At 39.3% G+C, this 18,151-nt stretch overlaps 1 protein-coding gene across 1 annotated transcript in view; it reads right to left on the reverse strand.

The window, feature by feature from the left end:
- The window catches only part of atrnl1b (attractin-like 1b), a 131,291-nt gene that overhangs the window by 110,127 nt on the left and 3,013 nt on the right, over window positions 1-18,151 (reverse strand). Inside the window, exons 2-13 of the mRNA XM_061909599.1 lie at window positions 9,924-10,007; window positions 9,561-9,674; window positions 9,303-9,431; window positions 7,260-7,468; window positions 5,580-5,754; window positions 5,414-5,501; window positions 5,079-5,340; window positions 2,474-2,657; window positions 2,238-2,392; window positions 1,996-2,080; window positions 272-486; window positions 77-195 (exon numbers count right to left, since the gene is read on the reverse strand). Of these exons, the coding sequence (XP_061765583.1) occupies window positions 77-195; window positions 272-486; window positions 1,996-2,080; window positions 2,238-2,392; window positions 2,474-2,657; window positions 5,079-5,340; window positions 5,414-5,501; window positions 5,580-5,754; window positions 7,260-7,468; window positions 9,303-9,431; window positions 9,561-9,674; window positions 9,924-10,007 (1,819 nt within the window). The remainder of the gene's footprint in view (window positions 1-76; window positions 196-271; window positions 487-1,995; window positions 2,081-2,237; window positions 2,393-2,473; window positions 2,658-5,078; window positions 5,341-5,413; window positions 5,502-5,579; window positions 5,755-7,259; window positions 7,469-9,302; window positions 9,432-9,560; window positions 9,675-9,923; window positions 10,008-18,151) is intronic.

Genomic DNA, 18,151 nt, shown 5'->3' on the forward strand with positions numbered 1-18,151 from the left:
TCACAACTAAATGTGTGCAAACGAGTTCAGGAGAGGACTATAATGGTGCTCTGAGGCCCCCTGTTGGTCGACTCACCACAGTACAGTTGCTGGACGCTGAGATGCACTTTTTTCCGTCGCACCACTGGCACCCATTGGTGTTGGCCGTACAGCTGGCGCAGTCGGAAAATCGGTTGCATCGCTCGTCAATAGTAGCTGAGAAAATACAGCAAGAAGAGTAAGAAGGGAGTCAGTGTGTGTTTTTATAAGGTCAAGTTCTCGTCTGCCTGACCTGGTTTTGGCGGGCAAAATGGAGCAAGAGCAAGGCTCTCTGTGTTCATGCTGGCCTCCCAGAGGATACAGCGGTCCCGGCTCCAAATGCAGCGGACCCCAGGACCGGCTTTAGCACACCCGTCCTCTGTGGTGAAGGCCTGGCAGCTGGATGGCCGATATACCAGCACATCGTTGAGGAGCACCCCGGAGAAGCCGCCGAACACAAACATGGAACTGGAGAAAATGAAGACGTTAAAATGTGAGATTATTGAAACAGTAAGGTACACCTTTGTCCAAACAATACTGTCACATGACTGTAACTTTGCGTCTTATAAAGATGGCCACTGACATTGTGAAAGCTCAATATAAAGGATGGACACCAGGCATGAATGAAGGAGGAACTTTGACACTTTGTCTCCCTGTCACACATTACACCTGCCAAGACAACTTCGGGCCTTCACAACAAAAGTGCTGCGCATTACAACCTGTTCGACTACACTGAACAAAATTAGGGTAGGAAAAAAGCTGCTTATGTTACTTTGGACTAATCACAAAATATATAATATAACAAGAAAAAAATATCCTGATACAAATAACCTGGGCTGTCAAACATAACGAGTTGACTCATGTGATTAATCATAAAAAATAATCGCATTAATCATATATGACTGCACATTAATCAAGTGATTTAATTTGACCGTACATGCTTTTTCCCTTTCACCTGAAAGGCGGCGCAGGATGTTATATGATGAGTGATCAGGTCAACGCATATGTCTTGTGCAAAGATGAGTGAGGAGACAAAGACCGGTGTGCTCGCTGGCAAATTTCACTTCAAAATACACCGTAATTGTACTTAAGATAAAACTGTTAGCAGGTTTTGAGCAAAAAGAACATGCATTCAAGTAAAACATTAAAAAATGTTTCCTCTATGACATTCTGACAATAAAATTGCATTTCTGTCCAAATATTGGGCTCTAATTTTGGTAAATCTATATTATGCAAGCAAATAAAACCCTATGATTAATTATGATTATTCCAAATTCAAGTGTGATTAATCCGATTTTAAGAATTAATCATTTAAAATCACTATAGTACCACAAATGTTTGTTGAAATGTATGTTCAGTCTAACTTTTTTTAGCCTTTTTAAAAATACATTCAACATAGCCATCCATCCATCCATTTTCTACCGCTTATTCCCTTTGGGGTTGCTGTAGCCTATCTCTGCTACAATCGGGTGGAAAGCGGGGTACACCCTGGACAAGTCGCCACCTCATTGCAGGGCCAACACAGATAGACAGACAACATTCACACTCACAATCACACACTAGAGCCAATGTAGTGTTGCCAATCAACCTATCCCCAGGTGCATGTCTTTGGAGGTGGAAGGAAAACAGAGTATCCTGTGGGAACCCACGCAGTCACGGGGAGGACATGCAAACTCCACACAGAAAGATCCCGAGCGCAGGATCGAACCCAGGACCTTCGTATTGTGAAGCAGACGCACTAACCCCTCTGATAGCTGATCATGCAAATTAGATGATTACATAATCTTGATACCGCCACACCCCCACCGCCATGAATGTTCTGTGGGAAACACTCAATATTGTAAACAGGTTTTTTTTAATAAATCATTCAGATTAGTAGAATATCTGAAAAATGAGTCAGTAGTAAACAAGTCTTAGTTTGAATCTACGGCATCTCTCTCTCCCCCCCAAATAACAGACATCAAGGTTGTGACTCACCCGTTGCTGACCACAGCAGAGTGTCCAAAGCGGTTGACGTCTCTGTGCAGGTCGGGCTTTGACAGGAGCCTCCACTCGTCGCACGCTAATAGAAAAGAGATAATATTTGCTGAGTTTTTTGTGATTTCAACCGTTCATTTGGCCTAACAAAATGATTCATGCTGATGACTGGAGGATAAGAATCTTGGGAGGGAAACCAAAACCATGAAGTTCACAACAGCAACTCCACGGCAGGCACCTACCAATGTCATAAGCCAGGAAGTCCGCCGAGAAGCACTTGGCCCCGTTGCTTAGCGACGTGTCGTTGTGGGTGTTGCCGCCAAAGATGAGTAAGTTTCCGCTGAGTAGGGCGGCGGAGTGCAGGTAACGCGGATAGCCGCTTTCACGCAAAATGAACCTTTACCAAAGATTTTAAAAAAAACAACAAAAACATGTCAGTAAATGACATCAAGTTACTTTTTGATTTCAAATTTCCTACCATGTCCTCATGTTGACATCATAGCGGTAGAGGTCATCTACAAGGCCGTACTTATTAGCGGGCAGCGCCTTGTAGCCCCCGTGGACGTACACGCTGCCGCTGGCTCGGTCGTACGTGCTGCTGTGGCCGTAACCTCCCTGGGGGAAAGCTCCTTTGGTTTCAGGCACAAGCCAGGCGTTGGTCCCTTAAGGAGGCAAGTTTTTTTAACATGTGTACAATATTTGTATATCTTTTCAACAGATATTTTCATTGCCTTTCATCTCAAGCCACAACATTATACAAATGAAACTTGGATGCACTGTAAAGTAGTCAGTGTACAGCTTGTGTACCAGTGTTTATTAATTATGCACTGAAAATGAGTCAAGCCATTACGGTCTATATCAGTGGTTCTCAACCTTTTTTCAGTGATGTACACCCTGTGAACATTTTTTTAACTCAAGTACCCCCTAATCAGAGCAAAGCATTTTTGGTTGAAAAACAGAGATAAAGAAGTAAAATACAACACTATGTCATCAGTTTCCAATTTATTAAATTGTATAACAGTGCAAAATATTGCTCATTTGTAGTGGTCTTTCTTGAACTATTTGGAAAAAAAGATATAAAAATAACTAAAAACTTGTTAAAAAATAAACAAGTGATTCAATTATAAATAGAAATTTCTACACATAGAAGTAATAATCAACTTAAAGTGCCCTCTTTGGGGATTGTAATAGAGATCCATCTGGATTCATGAAATTAATTCTAAAGATTTCTTCACAAAAAAAGAAATCTTTAACTTCAATATTTATGGAACATGTCCACAAAAAATCCAGCTGTCAACACTGAATATTGCATTGTTGCATTTCTTTTCACAGTTTATGAACTTACATTCATATTTTGTTGAATTATTATTCAATAAGTATGATTATAAAGGATTTTTGAATTGTTGCTATTTTTAGAATATTTAAAAAAAATCTCATGTACCCCTTGACATACCTTCAAGTACACCCAGGGGTACGCCTATCCCCATTTGAGAACCACTGGTCTATATAGCTGGAAATATAATAGCGTATGGTCTTGGGCTGCTATAGTGCTGCTGGCACTTGCAGACTTGTGGATTCATCTAGAGCAGGGGTCTCAAACTCAATTTACCTGGGGGCCACCGGATGCAGAAACTGTGTGAGGCTGAGCCGCAAGAAAAGATTTCTTAAAAGCATCTAACATGCACTTTTTAATGAATTCACCTTCTTTGAATGGCTTTCCCGCCCTAGCAACATACTTGCCAACTCTTGTGATCTAACCGGGAAACACCCAAATATCAGTGCCCCTCCCGACAATTTCCCGGGGCAATCATTCTCCCAATTTTCACCCGACCAACAATATTAAGGGCGTGCCATGATGGCACTGCCTTTAACGTCCTCTACAAACTGCCGTCTCGTACGTTTTTCCACCATATAAACGGTGCACCGGCCCAGTCACATATTGTATGAGGCTTCTGCAGACCCACGAAAGTGAATGCAAGACATACATGATCGACAGCCTTACAGCTCACACTGAGGGTGGCCATTTAAACAACTTTAACACTGTTAAAAATATGTGCCACGCTGTGAACCCATACCACACAAGATTGACAAACACATTTTGGGAGAACATCCGCACCGTCACACAACATATACACAACAGAACAAATACCCAGAATCCAATGCAGCCCTAACTCTTCCGGCCAACAATTGGGGCGGGGTTGGGGGAACGGGGGGTGTATATTGTGGAGTAGCGGAAGAGTTAAGGCTGCATTGGATTCTGGGTATTTGCTCTATCGTGTTTATGTTGTGTTACAGTGCGGATGTTCTCCCGAAATGTGTTTGTCATTTTTGTTTGGTGTGGGTTCACAGTGTGGCGCATATTTGTAACAGTGTTAAAGTTGCATATACGGCCACACTCAGTGTGACCTGTATGGCTGTTGATTGACTATATCTTGCAGTCGCTCTAAAGAAGCCAAATACAACATGTGGCTGGGTTGGCACGCTGTTTGTACAGGTTGTAGAGGACGTCAAAGGCAGTGCTTCAACGGTGCTCCCTTAAAATTGCTGTTTAGGTACATTTTGGGAGAAGATTACTCCTGGAGGAGCACTGAAACCTGGGAGTATTCCTGAAAAATCGAGGGTATACAAGTATGACGCTGTAAAGCGCCATCCATAAGAATCTTGCGGGCCGCACCAACATTAAATTTTCACATCAAGGTGCGGGCCACAAAATAACATTTCGCGGGCCGCAATTGGCCCATGGGCCGCATGTTTTAGACCCCTGTTTTAGAGGAAACCTGAATTCCAATCTGTATTGTGACTTTCTGAGCAAACATGTCTCCTCCAGACCTAAAACAAATTGAAATTGTTGAACATTCTCAAGTGGAAAGAAGGAAGGTAGAAAAGTGCAGGGTGTCTTGCATTTATCAGTTCCAACAGTGATGTCAGTGAAAGAGGATTTTAATGGCAACCTGTGCAGCTCTGGTAAATTCCAGAGTAGTGCTAGATAACAATAGTGCTCACACTAGATGGACACAGACTACTCAAGTATATTTTAAGTGTACCTCACACAATATATTCTCATTTCCAACAAGATGACTCACTCAGATTGTACTCCTGAACACTGCTGATGTAGCTATAGACAGGCGAGTAGCCGAAGATGACCAGCATGATCACTTCGCCGCCATCCAGGACGACGCAGTGCGCCGTGTGGCCCTCCACCGCATAGATCTGCGCCTGAGTCGGGGGGCCCGTAACCGGGTTTCTCCGCTGCCACGTCCGGCTAGGGATGTTGAAGACCCACAGCTCGTCTGTCACATTATTCCAGCCGGCCTCCAGCTTTCCGCCAAACATGAAGATGTCCTCCTGAGCGGGAGACGAGGCGTCAGAGTAACACCCAATTAAGGCTAATGCTAACATGCTAATGAGGTCATGTTACTTGGTAGGAGGTGAGCGAGTGGCTATATCTGGGCACAGGGCCGCTGTTTATGGGCACCGTGTTCCAGATGCCGCTCTCCAGGTTGTAGCTAAAAAGAAATATACACTTTAATGAAACTAATGAAGTGTCCACTTAAGTGCTTATGAAAGTGGTAGCTGCATCTTACTTGAGAATCATCTGGAAGGAGGTGAAGTTAAACGCGTAGCCGCCCACCACCCACATGACCTTGTCCTGCACCACCGCCTTGTGGGAGGCCCGGCCCAGCGACGTACCGAAGGGCTTGACGCTGGGCAACACCCAGAACGACTCGGTGGAAGGCACGGTGAGGGAGCAGTCCGGGCCTTTGCATAACACACAAAGACAAGAATGGAGATGATTCATAGAAGTCACGAGGCATCTTTGGCTTTTCCAAGAGGGTTCTGGGTGACGTTATACAACACACCAACCACAGACATGGGTGGAGCGACAGGATTGCAATTATACAAGAATGCAAACAAGGCGGTTTTAATGTGATGGTAAGGCTAAAAACGTTAAATCTGCCCTTAGAATTGCATTCATCCAGCATCCATTTTCTATGTTTGCACTGATACAGACAAATAACCATTCACATTTACACATGTGGACCATTTACAGAAGGGCTGTCAATGTCGTTTTCATACAGGGCCACACTGCAGTTATGGCTTCCCTGAGTGGGACACATGTAACAGTAAATATACATGAGTACATTACCTCAATATATGATCACACAATTGCACATTTGATTATAATTTGGCTAATAAACTGATAACTTGCTTTCAAATCATAATAATCAGCACCTAATTGCTCTTTTATCCTGTACTACGAGCGAATGCAACAAAATTTCATTCCTATCTGTCCTGTAAAATTCAAATTTGAATGACAATAAAAGGAAGTCAAAGTCTCTAAGTCTAAGTCTAAATAATGCAAGGTGATAAGCAGAGACATAGGTATTTATTTTTTAGTAGAACAAAATGCTTTAAATAAAATTTGAAGAATAAATACATTTAGTAAGAAAGATAGTTTTTTTGACGCATATTTGCAGGATTTTGTGTGCCACAAAAAATTATTTGGCACATTGGGTTTCACACCTGTGATTTAAAGCCTGTGATTCGTCTAACATGCATGTTTTTGGGGATGTGGGAGGTGGATGGAGAACCCAAAGAAAACCTACAAAACTCCACACTAATCTATTACGTTGCCCAACTCTATTTTCTTCTGATCTTTTTTACTTAATTTTTTTATTATTTGGATTATAATTTTGTATGTATGTTAATTAATTTTTGGAATTCAATTTCCATATATTATACAAGTATTTTCATGAAGTACATTTTTTGGTTTGATTGCAGTGATAAATATTTTGGGGATTTTCATTTAAACAATAATTTTCTAATATTAGACAAACTGCAATGGAAAGTGCAATGCAAGTGTGGTAGACAACCAAAATGTATACTGCAGCACATCCTGGATGTGTTTATGACACAGCAACATAAATAAGCAGGTTTGCAGAAAATTTGTTATGTTATTGAACGGGAAAGCGCACGTAATTTTTTCAGTTTTAAAGTTGTGTGTGCCATATATACAACAAAGTGAGTATAGCAGTGATAAAGTTAGCTCAAATTAAAAGCCATCATCAGAATTAAAGACAGATATACATTTTAGTTCATGTTGATAATGGTTATAATAAACACACAAAATTAGGTCCTTGCAAATAGTGATCTACCGTATGTGTCGTGCACACAAATGTGGTGTATTTTTGATATGCTTAACTGAGGAATCAATCGTAAAAAAGTAATACCAGGATAAAAAGTGTTAATTTGGCTTCTTCTACCTTGCCAGCTGTCGTTGCAAACACACAGCTTCTCGCCGGTGAGGTCGCAGTAGCCGTGGTCGGGGCTGCCGCAGTTATTCCTGCAGTAGGGGATGTCGCAGGCCTCGCCCTTCCAGTACTTGTCGCACTCGCAGTACACGCGGCTGGCCGCCGAGTTGCCAGGCGTGCACTTCCCGTGGCCCGAGCAGTTGTTGGGACACGAGTTGATCCTGGACAAGGAGACCATATTGAACAGACGTGGATAATTTAGCTTGTGAATGATTTGTCAGTTCAGCTGAAGACTTGGGAACAACTTAAAATTGTGCAAAAAATTCTTAAAAAAGCAGAGCACACTTGCAATACAGAAAATATTTTGCTAGCATTTTTGCGGCAAAACGCTTGAGTAAAAAAAATTGATTTGACTAATGTTATTTCCATAACTTGTTAAAAACAGCAGAAAGCCCCCATTATTTAGATGATCTTTTTTTAGTGTAAACTGTCTTAATCAATGATTACATTAGTGTTGTCCCGATACCAATATTTTACCGGTATCAAAATGTATTTCGATACTTTTCTAGATAAAGGGAACCAGAAAAAATTGCATTATTTGCCTAATTTTTTTTTAAATGTCTCACAGTACATTAAACATGTTTCTTATTGCAATTTAGTCCTTAAATAAAGTAGCGAACATACAAGACAACTTGTCTTTTAGTAGTAAGTAAACAAAAAAATACTCCTAAGTAGTGTCATTTATCATTCTATTATTTTGTCAACGTTATTAAGGACAAGTGGTATAAAATTAATTATTAATCTACTTCTTCATTTACTGTTAATATCTGCTTACTTTCTCTTGTAACATGTTCTGTCTACACTTCTGTTAAAATGTAATACTCACTTATCCTTATGTTGTTTGATACTTTACATTAGTTTTGAATGATACCACACATTTAGGTATCAATCCGATACCAAGTCGTTACAGGATCATACATTGGTCATATTTAAAGTCCTCATGTGTCCAGGGCATTATTTCCTGAGTTTATAAAGCTATTCTAATTTTTAAAAAACGAAAGAAGATTTTGTGATGCTAAAAACAATCAATGTAATCATAGTAGTATCGACTAGACACTCTCCTGTACTTGGTATCATTACAGAGGATTTTAGGTGTAGATCCACCAATGGCGTTTGTTTACGGGGGCGGCATGGCGTAGTGGGTAGAGCGGCCGGTTCGGTTGCAGGTTCGCTTCCCACCTATTGACATCCAAAAAATCGCTGCCGTTGTGTCCTTGGGTAGGACACTTCACCCTTGCCCCCGGTGCCGCTCACACTGGTGAATGAATGATGAATGATGAATGAATGATAGGTGGTGATCAGTCTACCCCATGGCAGCTGTGGCTACTGATGTAGCTTACCACCACCAGGTGTGAATGAATGTTGAGTCCCACTTCTCTGTGAGCGCTTTGAGTGTCTAGAAAAGCGCGATATAAATCTAAGTTATTATAATTATTCAGGAACGGCGTCATTAGCGGTGACGCCGGTGAGGTGAAGCATTTTTAGCTATTCCTCAACCTGCAGTGATGTTACTTGTAGAAAACATACTTTATTTGTCGCCATGGAGGCAAGGATTAGTGACTTAGAAGTAGCTAAAATACTGCAGACTGCGGATGGACTTTAGCCGCTAGCGAGCATGCCATGTCTAAAGGACATCTTCCTGAGGGCGTTTCAGTGTTATAGCTTCACCTTTATCGTTACTTTTTAAGCCAAAATGCATTCGTTCCCCCTTTTCTGTCTACACACTGTGTCTGTTTGTAAGTACTCCTTGATTGTGCGCTGCCGCACATGCTCGTCTTCTCGTGAACCAGCAATGACACAACGTGACGACGAGGTGTGGCTGGGGGACCGGTACTTTTTAGAGGCGGTACAGTACCAAATGAGATTCACTAGTATCGCGGTACTACACTAATACCGGTGTACCGTACAACCCTAGACTACATTTATAACTGTTTTAGCTATTTAATAGTGTGACAATGTTAAGGGATAAAATGAATGGAAAGCTGAAATACGTACGAGTAGAATATCTCAAATCCAGTCAGGTTGTAGGCAGCATCGCTGAAAAAGTGTAGTAGTGCATAGCCTGAAGTGGCCTCCACCTCAGGAACAGTCTCGTTTCCCCGCACCTCCGGTACAATGAGGCCGCTAAAGCAGAAAAGGCATTTACTCTTTGATCATATGTTTTATAGGAATATTTACATTACAAATGACTAAATGGTATTGGTCAAGATGGAATTGTTTTTAAATTGTATTGTACATATGTCAGCCTCTCACCTGAAAACAGCAACGAGGGGTGCGTATACGGAGTCTCCATCATATACATACATGTGGTCCCAACTGCATTCTGTGGCAAAGTGGTTAAACCGCAAGCGAAGAACGGCGTTTGGACTGTGGAAAAAGAGGGGGAAAAAAATACAGCACTTTTTTGTAATTATTGCCCCTGATAACGGCGTTGTCCTCATAGGGACCGCGGTTGCCGGGGCAACGCAGCAGATGTGCTGGTTCAGGGATGTCGCTTCTCTCTGAATCATGGCCAATTAAAGCAGCCAGTAGCAGTTACAGTTAAAAAACATGGGGGCTCATCCACAATAATCTGCTTTCGCTTGAGTGTGTTTCATTAAAAACAGCAACACTTACAAGCCTTCGATAAGCCAGGTGCACTTTGTTTTGTACTTGTAGCTGACCGAACCGTCCGTGAGGAATCCCGAAGGCTCAGTAAGCCTAAAAAAAACAAACACAGGAGAGAGGCTGTTAAGGACAAACATCTTTTTTTTTTGTTTCGGAAGAAAGGAGGCAGCATAAAGTAATTTGAGGGTTTGTGGGTGGAATCAGCAGCCTATGTCACTGCACTACACTTGCACTAAAGGCTAAACAATGCTTGTGTTCCTGTGTGAATGAACACCATACAATTACTAGTCTAATTACTGTCTCCTGTGCCACATATAGAGCTTGAAAGTAGATAATAGGTGTCCCAGGATGTTTTGAAGCCACAATAAGAAATCCTCATCAAACATCAAACAGATGCCAGGCCTAATTCATTGCCAAATTCTTCATCCACTTCAACAAATAAATGCCTCGGAAAAAAATAGGAATAAAATCACTATGTGTCGCTTATTTAATTAACACAGTGGTTTAAATCTTGATTAGAAGCATCAGTTAAAAAACGATTTGCTTAATAATAATACTGTTAAATCATCACGATGTACTGGCTTTACAATAGAGTAGTGTTTCATTTTAAAAAATATAAAAGTAATGGTAAAAATTTTATTTGATATGCACCAACACATTATTCTCACTTACATAACATTTTCATACACTGATTTGTTATGATTTTTTTATTCCTCCTGACTCATTTGTTTAAATACATAATATGGTGCAATACTGGTAAATGATCCCAACATACTAGCATAACACATTTCATACAATAGGAATATTCTATAATTTTTATTTCTAAAAACATAAACAATATGAAATTTATTTGATCATATTAACTTTACTTTTTTTCCTTACATATTAAAAAAATACTTTAGAACAGCATAATACATTTTAAAACACCACATTACATTTTAAAACACACAATATTTTGTATATTTAAAAAAATAAAGAACACGAATACAATTAAATGCACAATAGTGTTTAAATTATATATTTATATTTGAATACATATTTTGTATTGTATTTTATTTGTGAAAAATAGATTAGCATCCATTTTTTTAGATTAAATAAATAAATGCACACAGATATAATGCTTTAGAGAAGCATATTACAATTTAAAACAGCATATTACACTTTAAAACACACAATATTTTTTATATTTAAAAAATAAAGAATAAAAACAATTAAATACACAATATTGTTTAAATTAATATATTTTTTTATTTTATTCCACATTTTATATCGCATATTTATTTGGGAAAAAAACATTAGCATACACTTTTTTAGATAAAATAAATAAATGCATACAATAGAATATTATTTTTTAAAACAGCATATTACAGTTTAAAATACACAATATTTGTTGTATTCAAAAATAAAAAATAAAAACACAATTAAATACACAATAGTGTTTAAATTATACATCTATATTTTAACACATATTTTGTGTCGCATATTTATTTTGGAAAAACAGATTAGAAAAACTTTTTAAAATAAAATAAACAAACAGAATTCTGGCTCACTAATAAATGTCCTACTGCAAACTGTGGTATGTGGGCTCCATCTAGTAGTACCCCAAAGAATAACTTCAGTAAAATAAAGTGTTTTTTTTCCTATATTTAAACACAGTGCTACTGTTCAAACTGTGTGTTGTTACAGTGGCCAAAAATACTTAATATACTTGTTAAATGAAACCTATCCCTTGTTTTATATGAATACTTAGGCCTGTTACGCTATTGTATTGTATTGTTGGTCATTATCGCGGTAGCTGGAGAGACATGTTTTTTCTGAGGTAGTACTTGGTGAAAAAAATTTGAGAACAACAGCCCGACTAAATTAATAAACACCATCCATCCATCCATTTTCTACCGCCCGTCCCTTTTGGGGTCGCGGGGGGTTGCTGGAGCCTATCTCAGCTGCATTCGGGCGGGAGGCAGAGTAAACCCTGGACAAGTCGCCACCTCATTGCAGGGCCAACACAGACAGACAACATCCACACTCACATTCACACACTAGGGTCAATTTAGTGTTGCCAATCAACCTATCCCCAGGTGCATGTCTTTGGAGGTTGGAGGAAGCCAGAGTACCCGGAGGGAACCCACGCAGTCACGGCGAGAACATTCAAACTCCACACAGAAAGATCCCGAACCCAGGATTGAACCCAGGACTACTCAGGAGTCAGAACCTTCGTATTGTGAGGCAGATGCACTAACCCCTCTTTCACCGTGCTGCCCCATTAATTAAAGCCCTGGAGAAACTACTTAAACACCCTTTATACCATGTAATGTGAGGAAAAACAGAAGTAATACACAATTCATGGTAGCTAATGTGTATTGAGCTTGTCAGTTGTTTTGTCTCATAGCTGTGGTTGATGTGGTGCTGCTGTTAACAGAGCTTAACCAATAGCATAATCATAAAAAAACGCACACAAAATTGCACATCCTGAAGAGGTTCAGAAAGTTGTGGAACAGCACAATTATGAATCCTGTCTGATTCTAATCAATGCAAGTAGTCAAAATAAGGTAATACACCAACCAACCTATTATTATTCTTGTCTTCAAAAAGAAGGAAATATATATGCATTTAACATGTTGACAAAAAATGTATATATATATATATATATATATATATATATATATATATATATATATATATATATATATATATATATATATATATATATATATATATCCATTAGGGGTGTAACGGTACGTGTATTTGTATTGAACCGTTTCGGTACGGGGTTTCGGTTCGGTTCGAAAGGGGTACCGAACGAGTAGACATGCTAGCAGCTAGCAGGCTAGGACAACATGTTAAAGCCAGAGCTGGAAGACCTTCCTGCCTCGTTAAGATCTCCCGTTTGGGAACACTTTGGCTGCGCGATACAACAATGGAGGACAGAGGTCTGCCAAGATTGTTCAGCAGCTGCTTCTGACAACACGTCAAACATGTGTTGCACCTTTCCTGCTTCCGGCTCCCATAGTGTCTCCCTTGCGCGCACAACCCTTCACTCTACCCGGCAGTGGGTCTCCACAGTTCCGGACTCCAGGGTAAATGAAGAGTCCAGCGATTAGTTGCAAATCGGGGCTTTATTGAGGTCTTGCACACAGCCAATCCAACAAAACACTAGCTACTCCTGCGCTCTACCGCTCCCTCACCTCGCTCGCCCGCACACTCACTGACGTCACAAGCTGTCACTTATTAAAGGGCCACACACACACATACACTACTCTCATAACACAGTGGTTCTCAACCTTTTTTCAGTGAAGTACCCCCTATGAAAATGTTTTTAATTCAAGTGCCCCCTAATCACAGCAAAGCATATTTGGTTGAAAAAAACAGATAAAGAAATAAAATACAGCACTATATCATGAGTATAACAATGCAAAATATTGCTCATTTGTAGTTGTCTTTCTTGAACTGTTTGGAAATAAAGATATAAAAATAACTGAAAACTTGTTGAAAAAGAAACAAGTGATTCATTTATAAACAAAGATTTTTACACATAGAAGTAATCATCAACTTCAAGTGCCCTCTTTGGGGATTGTAATAAAGATCCATCTGGATTCATGAACTTCATTCTAAACATTTCTTCACAAAAAAAGAAATCTTTAACATCAATATTTATCGAACATGTCTACAAAAAACGGCGGGCGGTGTTGATGAACGTGGACCCCGACTTAAACAAGTTGAAAAACTTATTGGGGTGTTAGCATTTAGTGGTCAATTATATGTACTGTACTGTGCAATTTACTAATAAAAGTCTCAATCAATCAAAAAAAGCACTTTATATGTAGAACGGTTTTGTTAAGAAACCATTCTGAGCCTTAACTTATTTAGTTTTTATCTTATATATGTTATATATGTATTAACCCTGGCAATGGACCCTGTGTGTATATGTATGTTATGCCATTGTTTACAAATTTGGAAAATAAATAACCAAAAAATTTATATTTTGTTGTGTTCTTACTGTACCGAAAATTAACTGAACTGTGACCTCTAAACCAAGATACGTACCGAACCAAAATTTTTGTGTACCGTTATACCCCTAATATCCATCCATCCATTTTCTACCGCTTGTCCCTTTAGGGTTCGCGGGGAGTGCTGGAGCCTATCTCAGCTGCATGGGTGTACCCCAGACAAGTCGCCACCTCATCACAGGGCCAACACAGATAGACAGACAACATTCACACTTACATTATATTAATGTTCATTTTGTTGACTAAAAATGTCCCATCATATCTTTTTGTCAACAATGTTACTTTTGACAATAGTATTTAATTTAGTTTTAGTCATAGTCTTTTGGCAAAAATGTCTTGTTTTTTAGTCATATTTTAGTCATTTAAATAATTTAACTAGATTCCTCAACATTTTAGTCGACTAAAATTACAGTATGTTGTGGCCAGTGCCCTGTACTTCGCAGTGGTCTATTGGGGAAGCAGCACCAGCAAAAGGGACTCAAAACGGATTGACAAATTGATCCGGAAAGCCGGCCAAACTATTTGCACACAGTTGGAGGCGTTTGTGTCAGTAAGGAACAGGAGGACACTGGACAAACTGCTGGCCATCATGGACAATCTTGCCCACCCACTCCATCAGACAATTGAGGGACGGCAGAGTTCATCATCCAACAGGCTCCTCAAGCTTCGTTCCCACAGTGTTCGATTCAAGAACTCCTACATTCCGCTCTCCATCCAGCTGTATAATCGCTTGCCATACAGCAATAGATATCTGTCCATTACCTGACACCAGTCACATATACTGTAATATTGTACATGGTAATTGTTATATTATGTATATATGATGTAGACATAATATATTAAATATATCTGTATATATAATATATTGTACATATATTATATAAATATTACATACATATGTTAAATTTTACATCGCTATATTTAGTCCATTCATACCCGCATTGTCCTTTCCATCCTTACACTTTGCATCATTGTAACTGAGCTACTGTGTGGAACAATATCCCTTGTGGATCATTAAAGTTTGTCCAAGTATAAGTCTAAGTCTAAATTGTGTCTACTAATATATACAGCATAAAGGATAATGCATCTTTACAGTTGTCTTGAAACTTATCTTATTACAGTTACTGCAGAGCATCTCAAAAATTAAATTCACAACAAAACCTGTTTAAGTCCGAGGAAAATAGGTCGTTGACTAACTAAAACAAACATTTTTAGTCTACAAAATTAACACTGATGTATATCAGGTTTGTATTGAAGCATTTAAAAAAATAATTTAAATTAAATGTGCATAACAAATAAACAATAATAATAACAAAGTTGGTTATTATTTTTGCTGGGCATTGTGGTACCCTACTCTGTTAAAGGGTCCTCTAACGTACTGTAAAAACACCTCTTTTGTTAATAAAAAAAACAAAAAAAACACAGCCATTAAAACTGATTAAATACCTAGAATAAAACTATCAATGAAGCATAAGAAACACAAACCATGTAAAATAGTGGACTTTCTAACACTTATTTTAATGACTTAAAACAATAACTTGGTCAAACGAGTACTTTTTGAGCACATTAAATCCATCCATCCATTTTCTACCGCTTATTCCCTTTCGGGGTCGCGGGGGGCGCTGGCGCCTATCTCAGCTACAATCGGGTGGAAGGCGGTGTACACCCTGGACAAGTCGCCACCTCATCGCAGGGCCAACACAGATAGACAGACAACATTCACACTCACATTCACACACTAGGGCCAATTTAAAATAATTAGTGGTCACGATAACCGTGATATTACATTTTCATAGCGTCCCATCCCTAACATTAGGTCATTATATTGAGATAATGGGAGTTCATTTCAAATTTCTGGTCAAGGGGAGTAAATTGTGTCAGCTACTGCAGAGCATTTCAAAAACTAAATTCACAACCAGACCTGTTGTAGTCAGGGGGAAAATAGGTAACTAAAGCAAACATTGATACACTGATATATATATCAGGTTTGTACTGTAACATTCTAAAAATGAATTCAAATGAAAAGTGCATAACAAATAACTACCTTTATTAATATAATTATTATTGTTCATTACTTCTGGCAGGAGTTGTGGCGTCCTACTCTGTTAAGGGGTCCTCTAACGCACCGTAAAATCACTTTTGTGGTAGTAAAAAAAAAAAAACACATAACCATTAGAACTGATACAATACTAAGACTAAAACTATCACAACCCATGCGAAATAGTGGCTTTTCCAACACATATTCCGAAACGTAAAACAACAACTGGGTCAAAAGATTTCCGTGTGTCTAAAAGTACTTTTTGATCACATTCAACAATACTGCTATAATAACTAGTGGTCCCATATTACATTATCATGTCACATCCTAACATTAGGTGATTATATTGAGGTACCAATATTGTGAGTTCAATTCACATTTCTGGTCAAGGGGAGCAAATTGTGTCAGCTACTGCAGAGCATTTCAAAAACTAAATTCACAACCAGACCTGTTTTATCCATCCATCCATTTTCTACCGCTTATTCCCTTTCAGGGTCGCGGGGGGCGCTGGCGCCTATCTCAGCTACAATCGGGCGGAAGGCAGGGTACACCCTGGACAAGTCGCCACCTCGTCGCAGGGCCAACACAGATAGACAGACAACATTCACACTCACATTCACACACTAGGGCCAATTTAGTGTTGCCAATCAACCTATCCCCAGGTGCATGTCTTTGGAAGTGGGAGGAAGCCGGAGTACCCGGAGGGAACCCACGCATTCACGGGGAGAACATGCAAACTCCACACAGAAAGATCCCGAGCCTGGATTTGAACCCAGGACTGCAGGAACTTCGTATTGTGAGGCAGACGCACTAACCCCTCTGCCACCGTGAAGCCCCAGACCTGTTTTAATCAGGAGAAAATAGGTAATTAAAGCAAACAATGATACACTGATATGTATATCAGGTTTGTACTGCAGCCATCCATCCATCCATTTTCTACCGCTTATTCCCTTTGAGGTCGTGGGGGGCGCGAGTGCTTACTCGGCAACAATAGGGCGGAAGGCGGCGTATACCCTGGACAAGTCGCTACCTCATCGCTGGGCCAACACAGATAGACAACATTCACATTCACAATCACACAATAGGGCCAATTTAGTGTTGCCAATCAACCTATCACCAGGTGCATGTCTTTGGAAGTGTGAGGAAGCCGGAGTACCCGGAGTGAACCCACGCATTCACGGGGAGGACATGCAAACTCCACACAGAAAGATCCTGAGCCCGAGATTGAACCCTGACTACTCAGAACCTTCGTATTGTGAGGCAGACGCACTAACCCCTCTGCCACCGAGAAACCCCTTGTTTAAAAAATGACTTTCAATGAAAAGTGCATAACAAATAACCACCTTTATTATTATAATTATTATTGTTCATTACTTCTGGCGGGAGATGTGGCGTCCTACTCTGTTCAGGGGTCCTCTAACGCACCATAAAATCACCTCTGTGGTAATAAAAAAAATAAACGCATAACCATTTGAACTGATAAAATACTAAGACTAAAACTATCACAAACCATGCAAAATAGTGGCCTTTCCAACACTTATTCCAAAATTTAAAACAATAACTTGGTCAAAAGATGTCGGTGCGTCTAAAAGTACTTTTTGATCACATTCAACAATTCTGCTATAATAACTAGTGGTCCCATATTACATTATTATGTCACATCCTAACATTAGGTGATTATATTGAAATAATGGGAGTTCAATTCACATTTCTGGTCAAGGGGAGCAAATTGTGTCAGCTACTGCAGAGCACTTCAAAAACTAAATTCACAACCAGACCTGTTTTAATCAGGGGGAAAATAGGTAACTAAAGCAAACATTGATAGACTGATACATATATCAGGTTTGTACTGTAACATTCAAAAAATGAATTAAATGAAAAGTGCATAACAAATAACCAACTTTATTATTATTATTATTATTGTTGTTCATTACGTCCAGCTAGAGTTGTGGCGTCCTACTCTGTTCAGTGGTCCTCTAAAGCAGTGGTTCTCAAATGGAGGTACGTGTACCCCTGGGGGTACTTGAAGGTATGTCAAGGGGTACGTGAGATTTTTTTTTAAAATCTTCTAAAAATAGCATATGAATGTAAGTTCATAAACTGTGAAAAAAAAATACAACAGTGCAATATTTAGTGTTGACAGGTACATTTTTTTTGTGGACATGTTCCATAAATATTGATGTTAAAGATTT

Source organism: Nerophis ophidion, linkage group LG08 (assembly GCF_033978795.1).
Source record: "Nerophis ophidion isolate RoL-2023_Sa linkage group LG08, RoL_Noph_v1.0, whole genome shotgun sequence".
Taxonomy (NCBI): Eukaryota; Metazoa; Chordata; class Actinopteri; order Syngnathiformes; family Syngnathidae; genus Nerophis; species Nerophis ophidion.